General features: G+C 57.8%; 1 protein-coding gene across 1 annotated transcript; it reads right to left on the bottom strand.

The window, feature by feature from the left end:
• Positions 1-3,863: 3,863 nt before the first annotated feature.
• Positions 3,864-16,159, bottom strand: Cacng6 (calcium voltage-gated channel auxiliary subunit gamma 6). The gene is made up of 4 exons (XM_046431169.1): positions 14,813-16,159; positions 11,293-11,367; positions 9,923-10,060; positions 3,864-4,321 (listed from the first exon to the last, which is right to left on the bottom strand). Exons 1-4 carry the CDS (start codon positions 15,144-15,146, stop codon positions 4,083-4,085), a joined length of 786 nt encoding a protein of 261 aa, XP_046287125.1. The 5' UTR covers positions 15,147-16,159; the 3' UTR covers positions 3,864-4,082.
• Positions 16,160-16,358: the final 199 nt, after the last annotated feature.

Below are 16,358 nucleotides of genomic sequence, written 5' to 3' on the forward strand. Positions count from 1 at the left end.
ACGGATACAAAGAAGCTGCAGAGACGCACCAAGCAGGCACAGCTCGAGGCCACCGAGAAGCGCGTGCCCAGAAACCTCAGCGGCACACCAGGACACCCCAGAGACAGACAGAAAGGGGTGCACGCACGGCCGTCCCCACCCACACGGGCGATGGCCTGGACCAGGGGCGTCCTGAGGGCCGAGGGCCATGGTGCTGTTGGGAGGTGCTGGCTCCATCAGGGGGTGGGACCAGTGGGAGAAGCTGGTCATCAGGACTTGCCCCGGAAGGACAGGCAGGGCCAAGTGACCTCAGCCTGAAGCTGAGAGCCAAAAGAAACCTTCCCTCCTTTTAAGCTGACTTCTTGAGTATTCTGTGACAGTGACGCAAAGCAGCCTAGCAGCGGGGGGCCGTGGTCAGCTAGGGACACTGCCAGACTCTCCCTCCCATCTCAGGCCTGCCGCTTCCCTCCCTGAGCCCAGGTGGGAAGGAAGGCCAGAGTGAGGACCCCACCCCGGGGCAAGACGGCTCGGGCTTCCCTTAGCTGGGCACTGAGTCGGAGAGGAAGGGCAGCTGCTGTGGATCTCTCCCCGGCACTTATCTCAGTTTATAATTACACACTCATTAGTGTGGAGATGTGATTAATATCTGTTTCCAGCCACACGCCGTAGGCTCCACAGGGGTCCTGCTTTGCCCTCTACTGTACGCCAGGCCCGGAGTGCCACTCCATACAAGTCCCACGACCTGGTGCCAGGAGGCCCCGCGCCACTCTGTGGGGATTATTATCACATTTGCTCCTCACAGTGACCCTGGGAGGTCCGTGCAGCCTGGGAGGATGGAGAAATGGAGACATCCAGAGGCCTCCGGGTCGCTCGGGCTGAGCCTGCCCCTCCGGGTCCAGGCGCTGCACCGAGGAGGACACGGCCTCTGCCTGCTGGGTCCAGGAGGGGCCCACGCCCGGCTCTCTGCCCTCTGCACCCTCAGCACTGCGCTGGGCACACCAGGAGCCAGGGGAGCGCTGCCCTGCAGCCGCCCACGTTGCCTGGACGGCAGAGCCACGTTCTCGGTGGCTTTCAACCCTGGGGCAACCTATCATGACACTACCCCTGCTGTCATGTTATAGGACATAAACGCCACATTTCCCATAGGATATTAACAGGATACATGCGAAACACATTACAGAACATATTACATCCCACAGTACCTGTATGAACCTGCTGGGCTCATGCTTTTGAGGATTAAAATGGTGCAAAAGCATTATGTATTCAGAAGAAACCACACTTTGAATTTTGAAGCTGGTCTTTCCCGGGGTTGGACACCTGGTGGACACCTGGTGGCAGGTCCGGGGTCACACAGGGAAACTGCCATCTCAGCAGCATGTGTGTGGCTGGGTGGTGACATCCCTGGTGAGGTGTGTTGAATCCATGGCGGGACTCAGATATTCCATGTCTCAACGTCTTACGGACAGAGCTCATGGCAGAGTGAGGTCACCTGCAGTGTAGTCCTGACTGACTACCGAGACATTGCCGGGCACGCTCCGGGAGGTCTCAGAGGGTGATGGTAGCAGAGCAAGGGATCTTACGAGTTCTCAGGCTCAGCACAGCAGCCCGTGGGTCAGCCCAACCGGGTCGACGTTCAGGGCACACATATGACAAACACCATGTTATACATCTTAGATATTTACACTGTGACCAATTACGCCTCAATAAAGCCGGACAAAAAACCCACAGAAATTAAAGGTTTAATTCAGAAAAAACATACCCACGGGATTTCTCTATTTGGAGGGCTGGGTCATCTCTGTCGTGAGGGATCCTTCCTAGTGCCTTCCTTTGTGACACCCCCAATCTTTCCTAACCCCTGGCAACCACCAATCTCTTCTGTGTCTATGACTTTATCATTTCAAGAACAAGAAATTCGTTTTAACCCCTCGACCTGTCTCTGCTCAACAACTCGCCATGGCTCCCTAGTGCCCTCAGATAAAGGCCAAGTTACACAGTTGGACAGGTAGGTCTCCCCGCCTCCTCCATACTGAGACCCCTCTCTTGCCCCCTAGACCCCACTCACAGGCTCCAGCCATCTCTGGTCTGTCTCCCTCCTACCTGGAATGCCCAGAGCCCAGGAGCCCAACGCTGCCTTTTACTCTTCCTAAGTCTCAAGTTAGGGGTCTCCTCCTCCCGTGCCTGAGCCAACCCCCACTCCCCAGGGGTTCTTCCCCCTCTGGGCTTCACGGCTGGAGCCCCCACCTCCGCACTCACCAGCTGCCCTGTGGCCCGGCCGAGCTGCGCTGGGAGGCAGGTCCAGCTCACTTTCCTGCCTGCTGTCCAGCGCAGGACTCGAGCATCAGGGATGACAGGTGCCCAGGAGGACCCAGCTCCCGGCCCACTGGTGGAGTTTGTCTGTGGGAAGGGACTTCCCCTTTGGAATCATCTCAGACACACGGGAGAGCAGCAAAGGCAGTCCAGAGGGGCCCCAGGTCCTCACCAGGCGTTGGTCTCCCCTGCAGTGACCCCCCACATGACCATGTTGGTCAGGTCCGCGAGGACTCCGACTTAGCCAGTGTTTCTGTCGGTGGCCTATTTCTGCCCCAGGACCCTGCACCGTCTGCGTCTGGCCTGTCTCCCAGGTCTCCTCTCGTCTAAGAGCTCCTCAGAGCTTGTTCTTCCTGACCTTGGCCATGGGCCATCTGAACCAGTGTGACGTCACCTCACTACTACGTGCAGTAACTAACGTGACCCATTCCAAGCTCACGGATGGCGGTGGGAGGTCTTCGTTTCCAGGGATACTGATCCTTCCTCTTCTCTCACACTTCCTGGCACATGTGAGGATGGTTGTGCAGAAGATCCGTGTTCGAACCCCACCTTCTCCACTCAGTATCTGTGTGACTTGGAGAAAGTTGCTTAACTGCTCTGATCCACTGTGCTTACAGCAGTCCAATGAGCCCATGGACGGCAGCTCAGCAGCACTGTGCCTGTTGCCAAGATGATGCTCATGAGACGCTCAGCCCAGCGCCCAGAACACAGGAGGTGCAAGGTGCATGGGGGTCTCCTAAGGGAAGAAGCTGGCCCTGACCACAGTGCCCACTCACGCCCGCTGTGAGTAGTGGGGTGGGTGGTCCGTGGCTCCCACTCCTTTGTCCTGCTCCTTTGTCCTCCCAAGCCCTCCCCAGAATGCCCCTGTTATGACACCACAGTCTCCCCAGGCTTCCCGGGGACCCCGGGCTGCTTCTTTCACGACCCCACAGCTGGCCCAGCCTGTGCTCAGCACCCAGTTCCAGAGCCACCTCCACGTCTTTCAGCCCCTGTCCCCCACCCCTGGACCCCGCGAGGCCAGGAGGGAGGGTGCTCGGGCCTCCTCCTCCGCTGCACCCTCAGGTGCCTGTCCCTCTGTGCGTCTGTGTCCACATCATCTGCCTTTCACAAGGACACCGGTCCTTCTGGATTCCCCCACCCGTCACCTGGTCCCCGCTGACCCTCTCTCCCCACAAGGCTGTACTCTGAGGCACTGTGGGTCGGGCCCCCAGCACGTGGCCTTTGGTGGGGACACGAGTCGACCGTCACCCACGTCACTCCTGTCTCCACGTCCCTGGGCTCCCGCGGGACTCCAGGGCTGACAGGTGTGATGGCGGGTTTCTGGGGAGGACACAGGCCGCTCCGGCCTGCCCCAGAAAGCACGGCCGCGTCACAGACTCACTCCAAATCAAAGCCGTTACATCTCCAAATCTTTAATCTCAAATCAGGTCACAGTTAGGTCACAGTGAGTTAATCCCACCCGAGCTGCAGATTCAGGAGTCTCTCCGCAGGGGAACCAGTCCGGACCTGGAAAAGGAAGGCCCGACCCCCTCCGAGACCCCCACACCCACCCCAGCCTCAGTCTCCCCATCAGGTCCACCAGCCCCCCCCAGGGAACCCTCAGGTGCAGAAAGCCTCTTCCTGTCCCACTCCATGACACCAAGTCGGCCACCGAGAAGAGCGTGTTCCCAGAGGACAAGGTGCTGGTGGGAGCAGGTGCAGGGGCCCCGGGAGGGCCAGTCCTCCAGGGGACCCGCAGGTCTTCCGGGGCCGCTGGAGGAAGGGGCCGCGCAGGCCTGGGAGGCACGCAGGAGGCGCTAGGTGGCCGGGGGTCCTCGCTTGGGGCACAGCAACCCCCAGGTCCAGGAAGGCAGGGAGAGCAGCAGGAAGCAGCCCCCGCCCAGCAGCAGGACCAGGCCGGCCGCCACGCCGCAGCCCAGGGACCAGGAGTACTCGTAGGCCAGGCGCGGGGCCAGGCCGGGCTCGGGGGCGGCCCCCTGCAGCAGCGCCCGCACCGCGTGGCGGAACACCTCCAGGCTGACCAGGAGCAGCAGGCCTGCGGGACAGAGAGAGGCCGCTTGTCTTGTCACCCTTCCTTAAACAGGACAGCGGGACAAGGCACATGGCACCAAGTCACCCGGGAGGTCTAAAGTACCCGGGAGGGTGCACAGATCTGGGCAGACGTGGCGCCTGCCACGCTCCTGTGGATGGGGTGGCTGAGCACCTCCTGTATCGCAGGCCCTGCTGGGGGAGCGGACAGAAGGAACAGGACCGTCCCCAGAGGCGGAAAGCAGCCTGGTGCTGCCCAGGGGTGGGCAGAGGGGTGGGGAGGGGTTGTCAGAGTTCCACCACAGTTTTGTATGCATGGCTGCCAATGTCCCTAATGTCACTGGCCGGCATGCTTCCAAATGGGTAAGAGGGCAAGTGGCATCTTGGGTGCATCGCCCTGTGATTGTAATCAAAAAGTAAACACAGGAATCAAGAAACACAAAGTTCAAATTAAGACTCCAAGACTCGGGCACAATGGCACACACCTGTAACCCCAGCAGCTCAGGAGGCTGAGGAAGGAGGATGGAAAGTTCAAAGCCAGCCTCGGCAACTCTGCGAGGCCCTAAGCAACTCAGCGAGACTCTGACTCTAAATAAAGTACATTTTGAAAAAGGGGACGTGGCTCAGGGGTTAAGGGCCCTGAGTTCAATCCCTTGTTACGTGCCCCGCCCCCAAAAGACTCGTGAAGGCTCTTTCTGAAGAGTGACAGTGAATCACTAAAGAGAAGAAGGAAACAGGCCGAGGCCCGCACAGTTAAGAAACAGCAGAACACAAGACGGAGGCAGTGTCGGCTCTCTGCCCCGGAGCCACCATCCCCTCCCGGAGGGGACAGATGCTAAGCCAAGGCACTGAGGCCTGCAGACACGAGTGTCCCCAGGAGCCATGAGAAAGCACCGACGCACAGAGGCACGGGGGGGCCGGAGCCGTGAGGGGACCAAGCTGCGACCCCGGCCCCCGTGGACCTGTAGGAAGCCACAGTTGGCTCCAGGGTCCTGTCACATCTGAAGCTCTGTTTCAGGGTCATCTGGAGTTGTCCTGCCTGACGGGCCTCGTGTCCTGCACGTCTCCAGCTGCAGGCTGCCAGGGCGCGGCCTCCCCAGGGAACGCGGGAGAGCAGGTAGTTCAGAAGGTGACGCCCGGCGGGGAGAACTTCACACCAGGGGCCACGGCCAGGGTGGGCGGGCGCTCCCGATGGAGGCGTCACCAAGAGCCGCTTGAGCCCAGGGACCAAAAGGAGCAGGCCACACAGAAGACTGAGCAACGCTGCTCCAAGCAGAGGGAGCAGCCGGCACCAAGGCCCTGGGGCAGGAGGGAGCGCCGCACACTTGAGGGAAAGAAAGGGCGGTCACTGTGGACGGGACAGGGTGGGGGGGGGCCGAGGTGGCAAATGGGCTGCAGAGTCTTGTGAACCACCAGACAGCACCCCCGGGGCCGGAGGCCACTGCCTCCCTTCTCCACCCCGACTCCTCCATCTTTTAAACCTGGGGCCTGGGCACGCAGCCTGGAGCCCGCGCAGCCCCTCCCCTGGGCTGACCCGCCTCATTCAGCAGTCCTCAGTGGGGTCGTGGGTAACAAGGGCTTGACACACAGATGAGACCAGCCAAGTCCCCGTCCCCCCGGAGCTTCATCCAGTGATGAACGGTCAGCTAAAGGTCACATGTGGAGGTCCCAACCCCGAGTCCCCGGAACATGGCCACATCTGGAAATGATTAAGTAAGGCCGTCAGAAAGGACTGCAATCCAGTATGACTGGGTCTTCCTCCTCAGAGACGGAGGCGTGGGCAGCCGGCCACAGGCAGGGTGGAGGCCCAGAGGAGGCCCTGTGGAGGCCCAGAGGAGGCCCAGCAGAGGCCCTGTGGAGGCCCAGAGGAGGCCCAGCAGAGGCCCTGTGGAGGCCCTGTGGAGGCACGGCATGTTTTCCTCACACTCTACTTCTCCTCCGTGGCAGCTCCTCACGGCTGGTGATTAACAACAATGGATCCACATGAGACTGTCCTAGTGCCATCTCACCCCAGGACTAAACCCTGAGGACACACGCCCACCTGTCACAGCCCCGAATCCCCGAAGGACACTGACGCAGACATTTAGGAAAAGACATGCTATCGGCTGTGCCTGTCTCTTTGTCTACAGAGACCGCCCCCCTATCCCGACACCCAGCACAACCACACAGTGTCAGGGCCACCTCGCCTGGTGTCAGGGCCACCTGGCCTCCGCCTGGCTGCACAACCCGCAGGACACGCCCAACATGAATAAAACACTCTGAGGAGCCCTTGGGGAGAAGGCAGGTGTGAGCGCCCCGGCACCTGCCCCTGCGAGCTGTGCAGTCCTCGGTAAGGTGTCCTCTGACTCACGTTCCCTGGGGTGGGGCTGAGCAGGGCACCCAGCAAAGACATGGCTGATGGCCCAGAGGGCGGACAGTGGAGGGAGGGAGGAGTGACGGGTCCCTGGAAGGCTCCGTGGGAGGAAGGAAGGGTGAACACCTGATGGGTGGACCCTTGGAAGGTCAGGGTTGACGCGAGGTGTCCCCCAGAAGCTCACGGGCGACACAATGCAAGGATTAGAGGAGAAATGATTGGCTTGTGGGAGCCCCAACCCACTCAGTGAATTCACCCCCACGGGGTTAGCAGAGTGGTGACTGGAGGCCGGAGGGTGAGGCTGGAGGAGGTGGCCTTCGGGGTCCTGCCTTTGGGGTAGATGTTTGTGTCTGGAGAGGGGCGTCTCTGCCTCCTGATCACCCTGACGTGCGGGGCTTCCCTCGGCCACTCTCCTCCACCATGACGCCCTGCCTCACCTCGAGCCCCGACGAAGGGAGCTGGCCTTCTAGGGACTGAGACCCCGGCAACCGTGAGCCCCAAAATGGACTTTTCCTCCTCTGCGGTTGTTCTGGTCGGGTCTTTTAGTCGCGGGTGTGAAAATCTGAATAAAGCAAGGGAGTTCTGGATGTGAGGAGACTTAAGTCAGGGATGGGAAGAGTCTGCCCAGATCACAAGCCAATCTCCAATCCAGACACGCTCTTTCCCTGCTGATTCCCCGCCGCCCCGTCCCAGCACACCCCTCTCCAAGGCCGGGTCACAGTGGCCCTCTCTCAGGACCTCAAGTTCACCAAGCTCTCTTCTCCTTGCTTAACTATGATGTGACGTCGTTGAGGTCACTGCCTCGGACAGGCTGCCCAACTCCCCGTATGGAATCAGGTGCTCCTATTGCTCACTCCCGCGGGGACGCTCCTTGTCCTTCATGTCACCCACTATGGCTTCTAACTGTGGGGTTGCTTGTGCGGCTCCTGTCTGAGTAGTCAGACCCGTCAGCATGGCGACAGGCACCGTTCTGCACTGTTAGGGTACTGCCTCCAGACATCTGCTGTGTTCATGCATGTGCAACGTATGTACCATGTATGTGTGTAGACGCGTAGCTATGCATTTATTCATTGTATCACAGTAAATTAGATGAACTAGCGAATAGATGAAAGAAAGGAAAGGGAATGACTGAACTTCCCCCTCTACCTAGGGAGATCTCTAAGGCGACGAATAAGACACGGCAATACTCTTCTCCATTTGTGTGGCTCTTGAACACCCGCACGCCTTCCAGGCCTCTGCCTCACGTGTCCATAGAGGCTGCTGTGTGCACTTTTGCAAGACTTGCCTTGCTTTATACTCTGATCTTCATTCTGTTCTGCAAACTTCCCTAATGCTTTATAGCCTTTGCCCATTTTATTTCACCATCACGTTGACAACTACCACCACCACCATCACCACCACTAACATTACCACCATCATAATCCCTACCACCACCATCACAATGGCCACCATAACCACCACCATACCATCGCTGTTACCAGAACATAACACCACCACCACCCCTACTATCACCATCACCACCATCACCACCACCACCATCACCATCACCACCAACACCACCACTACCATCAATCACCACCACCATCACCATCACCACCAACACCATCACCATCACCTGTTGCCATTACAACTGTCACCACTGTACCTTGGATAATTCCTATTATCCTTCAATTATCAGCTCAACTATTGCTTTCTAGATTATCTATTCTGCCACATACCACCACCACAGAACGTCCCCTTAATAAGCTTTATGGTAACTCTCATCACCAATTCAGTTGAATCATGACTTATGTAATTATTAGTTATACTCTTTTTCCGCCCAAATTGGGGCCCTTTGATAGCAGAGTAGTCTTGTATCTATCTCTAGCCCCTACCATGCCTGGATCATAGTAGATGATCATAAACACTCACAGAAAGGAAGTGTAATGAATGATTTTTCTTTCCACCTGAGAAAAGTTTGATTCAACAAGGCAACTAAGGCCCAGAAGAGGAATGGAACTTTCCCAGGGTCGTATACTGATTCAGGACCCAGACTAAGACAAAAGCTAGACCACTGACTCCCCGGCTATGCCTTCGTCTCCCCATACCGTGCTGAGCCCACAGAGACACCTCAGGAAAGTACTCCCCGAGGTGCCAAGTGTGTGCAGCCAGAGAGGTGAGCTTGGAGAATGCGGCCCAGGCTCAAGCCCACCTCTGTCCTCACTGTGTGAGTCTGAATAACTCATCTGCCTCTTCTGAGCTTCAGTGTTCTCAACTACAGAATGAAGAACAGTGATCTCTACTACCGAATTTGTCCACATAATTGTCATGGATTTTATGCCAAATATTATTATTATTATTATTAATTTTTTTTTTTGCAAAAAAGTCTGGTGCAACCATCATGTGAAGCTTTTCTTTTTGTAAAAACAGTGCTGGCATTACTTAAAAGTAACTTTATTCTAAGCTAGTTGTCTTTGTATAAGTTTGGGATGCACACGATGCTCACGATCATAGGTTAATGCAGAGGTGATGGTTATGCAGTTAAACACAGCAGCAGGCCTGTGGTATTCTGAGCTAGATGTACAATAAACTGAAGTCTTTGTTACTGTCAAGGGCCACATTTCCTATGATGCAGTTATTTTTTTCTGGACCTTCAACTCCAAAAATGCAAGAGTCCTTGCAGACCCCAGGCCCCAGGTCCAAATCTCAAGGCCTGTGTGGAGACCCTCTAAATCCCAGCCAACCACCAGGCTTGAACTCTGCCACCTTTGAGCCTGATACAGCCCTTGGGTTTCCCAACATCAGAGCACACAGCACTGACTGCAGACCTCCCCACCCCAGGATACAACATTGCTGGGGATTCCAGGTCCAAACCTAAAAAGGTATTTGGGGAGTAGTCCAAGCTAGCAACAGGCTCGGAGCTGTCCTGTGGCTGAGACTTCTAGGGCCCTGGGGCTCCCTCCTGCTCCTGGCATGCGGCAGTGCTTGGGGTTCCCACCCCTAAGCGTGCAACAATCCTTGGAGACCTCAGGTCCAGATCAAAATGGTATTTGTAGACTGTCCAATTCTCAGCCAACAAAAGGGCTTGGAATTCCTCCATCTTTGAGCCTATGATAGCCCTTGGGCTCCCCTCAAATCCCAGCATGCAGCAGTGCATGGAGATCCCACCTCCCGGCATGCAATTGTGTGTACAGATCCCGCCTCCCAGCTGGCAACAATTCTTGGGGATCCCCCTCCCAGCATGCAATGCCCTCAGCCCAGGCTCTCCGCCCTCACCTGAGAGGACAAAGCAGACAGCTCCAACTCGGAGCAGGAACTCGGCACCTTTACTGAGCACCATGATGACACAGAGACAGCCCAAGGCCATGACCACCAGGCCCAGCACGGCTATCACCGCAGCGGCTATGTTCACCTCTGCAAGGGGAGAGGGGAGAAGCAGAGATCACAGAGAGAGAACAAGAGGTTTCCTTTACAGGGGCCCAGGATCAGGAAGATGGATGATTCAGGACTGTAGAAAAGTTGTCAAGTCGGTTGCCCAGTCCAGTCCAATAACAATCCTGTAGAAGAAACTAAGACTCAGAGAGGGTCAGTCACTTGCTTAAGGCCACAGAGCAGAAGGCACAAAGCCTGGGTTTTAGAAGGAGATGTGAGCAACTGATCATTACTATCATCTGGTCATCATTTGTACATTACCGGGGAATGGTCCAGAACCCTACTTGGGTGGGCCGTGTGCTTGGCACACACAGGTGGGCCACAGGTGAGCACCAGGATGATGTCACCGTCCCAGAAGTACATGGTGACCCCACTGTGCTCAACCAGCAAGGAGGTGAGACAGAACAGGTGGAGCAGGCCAGGAACCACTGCTTGCAGGTAGTGAGGGGTCACTGCAAGCCCTGGGCTCTGGAAGCCTCTAGAAGCCTTGTCTCATGAAATCCTTATAGAAGCCAGATTCATGTCACGATCCCAATTCCTGTGCTGGTGGGGACACCCCGTGATGGAGAAGCCGTGCTCAGAGCAGAAAGGACAAAGTCCTCAGAGGTGCATGGTCCAGTGTGGTGGCAGCTGCTAACCACACGTGGGCTTTCACTTTTAATGTGACAAATGAAACAAAATTCAACACTCATCTCCCCTGTGACAGCAGCCACATGCCAAGTGTGCAGGATGGGTCCCAAAGTAGAGCATTTTCATCTCCACAGGGGATTCTGGGCAGTGCCCTTCTACGGTAAGATTTGTTTGGGTTCGAATCCTGCCTCTGCCACTTCCTGGGCGGACTGCTTCTACCTTCTCTGGGCTTGTTATCTCCTCTGGAGGAGGAAGACAACGCTTGTGTCCTGCAGTCAGGCCAAGGACTGGAGATCATCCGGGCATAATGCCCAGGGTGGGGCTTACCGATCCCAAGCGCCCATTCATGAGATGCTAGAGTGCTATCCTCAGAGAGGGACTGCCCAGTCACGTGGCCTGTGGCTTGGGCAAGGTGAGGGGTCACAGTCTGGAGAAGCTGCACCACCAGTTCCCAGAGACAGGACGTCCACGGACCCCAGAGCTGAGCCCATCATCCCGGGCAGAGTGGCGGAGGAGCGGTGCCACCAGCCGTCCCTGAGCGTGGCCAGCACCCAGCCCCTCGTCACAGCGTGAAACCTGCTCACCTTTCTTTGTGGTTCTCTGGAAGATGCGGGCGTTCTCCCCCGTGGTGAAGAATTTAAAGTAGGTGCAGTTTGCTTCTGTGAGAGCAGGAGAGAGAAGGGGGAGGGAGATGACGTGAGGCGCTGTGTGTATTTCCAGGGTGGACCCTTAACAGAGCTCAGAGGGGCCTTAAAAGAGCACCTTAGCATCCCTGGTGCAGAGGAGGGGGAAACGCCTCTTGGCAGCCCAGGACGCCCGGGGATTCCCGCCCCTGCAGAGGACTAGATCCATGGCCTCAAGTGGGCCATTAACTGTCTCTGGGCGTCCGGTGCTTCCTCTTTAACAGGAGGTGATAATCTCTTTCCTGGCTCCTTCCTGCAGGTTTGTTGAGGGTCAAGTGGGATTAGAGAGAGACAGCCACTTTACTCAACAAAGGCCACCAAGAAGCAGGTCATGGGAGGCTAACAGAAGAGGGGACGCTCCCTCCCACCTGAATCCAAAGAGCCCCTGCAGGCTGCTGTCCGAGGCGCCCCCCTGCACAGGGCACAAGCCCCGCCTGGTCACCCGCAGCCAAGGAGCCTGGAGAACCCGCGGCACAGGAAGAGCTCCACTCCAGCAGGAGCCAGAGAAACGCACTTGAGCCAGCAGGGAGGGGCCACTTTGGATCAATTAGACCTTGCGGATATTAAAAGGGAGGCAGCAAGCGGAAACAACCGGCAGTGAGGCTGTCCTGGGCTGTGGGGGAAGGACTCAGACACGCTTTATGGAGCGTGTCACAGTCCTGCGCTCCATGATGGCCATCAGTGGAGAATGGGCCCCTGTAGGACGGAGGTCCTTAAGATGACCTCACCCAGCAAGGTCGCAGTCCTCTGAGCCTGAGTGAGCACACTCTGCGATGATCTCACAACAACAAAATCCATTAAGGATGCATTGCTCAGAACAGGTCCCCACCGCGGCGTGACACATGAGCGATGTTGATACCCCGGGACCTGGCTGTTTCATTTCTGGGTCTGCACCCAGGAAAAAGCACATACAGGGGACACAGGTGTGGGTGTTCACTGCAGCATCATTTATAAATAACAGCGCAGGAATGACCCAGGTGTCCCTCTCTCAAGGACAGGCATATACACGAGGGGACCCTCCCTGTGGAAAGCTCTGCAGAACGCAGTAGCCCCGAACTACGATAACAAAGGCGGGAAGACTTGAGAGAGGGTGTTGAGCAAGAAAAGTCGAATTAGCTGGTTAAAGAGCAGGATAAAATCTACAGCCTGACACCATTTATGCAAGTCAACACACACAGGTGGGTAGAAACTGGCTCTGCTCTCCAGGTCGAATGCGTTGTCAAACACCTGAAAGAGCTGAGTCAGGAAGGAATGAAAAAGAACCAGGTTATCAAACACAGCACAGGAAGGATCTTCCGGGCGGGTCATGATCTGAGGACCCGAACCTGGGAGTGGGATTCGTTTGATGTTGTGTATTTTGTGTCCGAGAAACTTTAACAAAGGAAAAGAACTTTCTGAACTGCATTTTAGAGGCAGATCTCCCCTCAGGGTTCTCCCAGTCAGAACGCTCTTGCTCTACAGGTGGGGAAACTGAGGCTAGGGAGGGGGAGGCGTGAGACCCACAGGAGTAAAGGACCCCCAGGGGGACCATGCGGCCTGCAGAAGTGGAAACGGGACTTTCCTACTGAAGAGGATATGGAGGGACGAGAGACACCCCTGAGTCCGGTGAGCTAGAGTGGGCGCCCCCTGGAGCACCGGGGAAGGGGAGGGACATGCGGTGCCCAGCAAGGAGTAGTGACAGGTGCGAATCCTGATCCTGCAGCAGCAAGGGTACGGTGCTTCCTGCCACAGGGTGGGGTGCAGTGGGTGGAGAAGCCTACATCCCTAGGGAAGGGTGAAGGTCCTGCTGGGGCAGTGTGGGCTGTGGCGTGTCCCACTCTGGCTATGAATGACTCAGGACTTCTGGCTTCTTGACCCCCAGAGGATATGGCAAATCCCATCTGAAAAGCCACGGGTGTGAGGCAGCTGTCACCGCCAAGGGACATGAGTCATTCCATTTCTCAGACATAAGGAGACTCTGAGAGGTCCTGCACGGGTGACGGTCAGAGCCCTATAAGGAGGGCAAGCCCTCCTGGCCAGCAGAGGGGACAGCAAGAGATGTGAGGAGCCCCATCTTCTTTTTAGTGAGGTCAGGACACCCCTCTGGCATAGTGAGGAGCCATGGAAGCTCCTTATGGACGAGTGAGGTGGGAGCAGGGATAGCCAAGATCCAAACCCCACATAACTCGCCTGGTTCACAGGCTGAGCCACTGAGGTCCCCCGCGCCTCCTCGCTGCCCTCGGTGGAACGGACCTGATGATAACTACTCACGGGGCTGGCAGGACAGGTGATGAATCCATGCACAGCAACTCCTTAGAACAGAGCCAGGAACTACGTACTCATCTCATATTTTTATTACTGGGGAATCCCGCTTTTCGGAAGCTGGAGATCATCCTGCTCAAGACCCTGAGGGGTGACAGCTCATCTACAGAAGTGAAGTGACCAAGATAGTCTTCGGGACAGCAGAGGATGCCTGGTGCCCACTTGCTAGGAAAGGCTTAGGACACCCTTATTTGGACCCTATGGATAAATCCACCTGGAGAAGTAACACAGGACAGAAACCCCATCTGGAGCCCAGAAGGGCAGGGTCCTTTCTGAGGGATGCTGCAATTGTGGGGCGTTGTGTGGACGGCATTGCTGGATACCCCACATGGGCAATCTCACAGGTGGCATCCTGAATGGCCAGAGGGGAGATGCCTAAGATGTTTTCTTTGGGTGGGTAGAGAAGTGCGCTCCTGCCCAGTTCTCATGAAGAAGGCCTGCTGGGACAGGTAAAGGGCATGGCATGTGCCGTCAGTGAGAGCTAAGGGACAGCCCTCTGGCACACCTGCAACGAAAGAACTACTATAGGGGAGGCGAGGGGCGTGGAGAGTCTGCAGAGAAAGTGAGAAGGGCCGGAGCTGCAGTCAGGCCTCCGGAGGGGACAGGGGCAGGAATGAATGGTGCCAGGGCACAAGGCCCGCCCCGGGACGTTGGCAGGTGACTGGCAAGAGCTTCATTTGGCAAATTCACAGGGAGTGAACCTGCACAGATTCTACACTAGGGTGGGCAGCAGGGCGGTCTGTCTGCCCAGAGCTCACAGCCAGGGAGTCCGTCTGTCTCCAGGGGGAAGACTGTCTGGGACGCAGGCTCTCTGTGGGCACATGCACAGGGGTGCAGGCATCTCGGGGGTGTGGGTGGGGATGTGCTGTCAGATGTGCTCAGGCTCTCTGAAGGCACCAGCTGGGTGTGGGGGCACAGGCTGGTGATGGGGTACAGGCCCCCTGGGGACAAGCCAGTTAGGAACATGGGCCAGGTCTGAGTGCCCTCGTCTGTCTCTGAGAGCCCAGGCAGATCTGTGCACAGGTCTTTCTGGGGTGCAAGCTCTCTCCTGGGGGCCCAGGTTCTTTCTGGGGCGTGGCTTTCTCAGTCTCTCTACCTGGGTCAGGGCATGGCCTCTCACCTCCAGGCAGCTCGGCAGGGCCACAGGTCTCACGGCCCTCGGGCACGTCCGCCAGCCACAGTCGCTTGGTGCACACCTTCCACAGTCCCAGGTGGGCGGCGTCACACACGGCACTGCTGTTGGCCTTGTAGGTGTTGAGCTCCACCCAGAACTCTGTGCCCACGGCCAGCACGGCCAGTGTGGCACCTATGGAGACCACCAGCAGCACCAGCTTAATCTTCCCCTCTTGCTCTGGCGTCAGGAGGACTCCCTTCTGCCCCTGGGCACGCCGCCGGCCTGCAGCGGCCCGCCGCCGGTCCTCCTCTTGCATGAAGAAGTTGGACCACATCATCATCCTGGCTGCAGATGGGGCTCAGGGAGGTCCGAGCAGGCAGAGCTGAGGAGGGGTCCTGAGGGGCGGGAGGAGGGGCCTGGCACAGCCTGGGACCTTGAAGGGAGCCGGGGCTCAGTGGGTGCTGGATATGAGAGAGGAAGAGCTGAACCTCAAATGGTGGAGTCAGGTGTCCTCCGGGGCTCGGAAGTTGAGAAACCTAGACCCCAGGAGGGGAAGCCTCCCAGGAGGAGCCGGGGCTGCTCACCAACTCAGCAAAGAGAACCAGGCCCAGAGAAGGCAGGTGCCCTGAGGCTCACCTCACCAGGGGGTGCCTGGGGGTGCAGTGGCAGGAGAACCCAGCACCCACCCCAGCTCAGAGGCGCTCCTCTGGGGTCTCCACTAGGGCTCCGAGTCTGGGGTGCCCAGAAAAGGGAGCTTAGCCCTGCTGTGTGTTTGAGAGATGTGGCCCCGGATCCTCTGGGCTCAGAGTTTGAGGAGGGAGGACTTGGGGACCCTCTGGGGAACAGAAGGGGAAGAGCTAGGTCTGGGTCTCAGAGAAGCCAGGGAGCCCCAGCATTCACAGCAGATCAGCGGGATTCAGAGGAATTCTGGGGGTCCCCTGGAATTCAGCAAAAGGGAAAGGGAGTCTCCCTAGTTGCTCAAAAGAGATCCAAGAAGCCGGAAACTCCGGCCGAGGTCCAGAAGGGACGGTGGCTGGGCGTCCATAAAGGAGTCTGGGGTACGCCCGCTGCTCAGAGGGGAACCGCGAATCCCCGCTGGGTTCAGCTTGAGGAGCTGTGGTCCTCACTGAGGCTCAGAAAGCAGGGGCAAGGTATCTGGACGCCACAGGACTCTTGGGACCCGGAAGGACTCAGTCCCTTGGGGATCACTCTGCGCCCCCTCCCCCGGGCTCCCAGGGCCTGCCCGGCGGCTGCGAGGGCTCTTGGCTCAGCTCCAGGCCTCGCGCCCCCCTCGGGCCTCCCACCCCGGCCTCCTGGGCAGGGGCCCCGCTCGCTCTCCTGCCTCGGCGCCGCGCCGACCCCAGCTCCGCAATGCCTCGACCCGTCGGCTCTGCTCGGCCTCCGCCCGCTCGGCCTCCGCCCGCTCGTCCGTCCGCCGGCCTCGCCCCGCCCGCCCATCCCCTCGCCCTCCCGGCTATTTCGGGCTCGACCCGTAAATAACACCCGCACCTGTCGCCGGCGCCTGTTGCCATAGGGATCCCGGGTATTTTAA

Source organism: Marmota monax, unplaced genomic scaffold, assembly GCF_021218885.2.
Source record: "Marmota monax isolate L192 unplaced genomic scaffold, Marmota_monax_Labrador192_F-V1.1 WCK01_AAM20220418_F8-fsc00215, whole genome shotgun sequence".
Classification (NCBI taxonomy): domain Eukaryota; kingdom Metazoa; phylum Chordata; class Mammalia; order Rodentia; family Sciuridae; genus Marmota; species Marmota monax.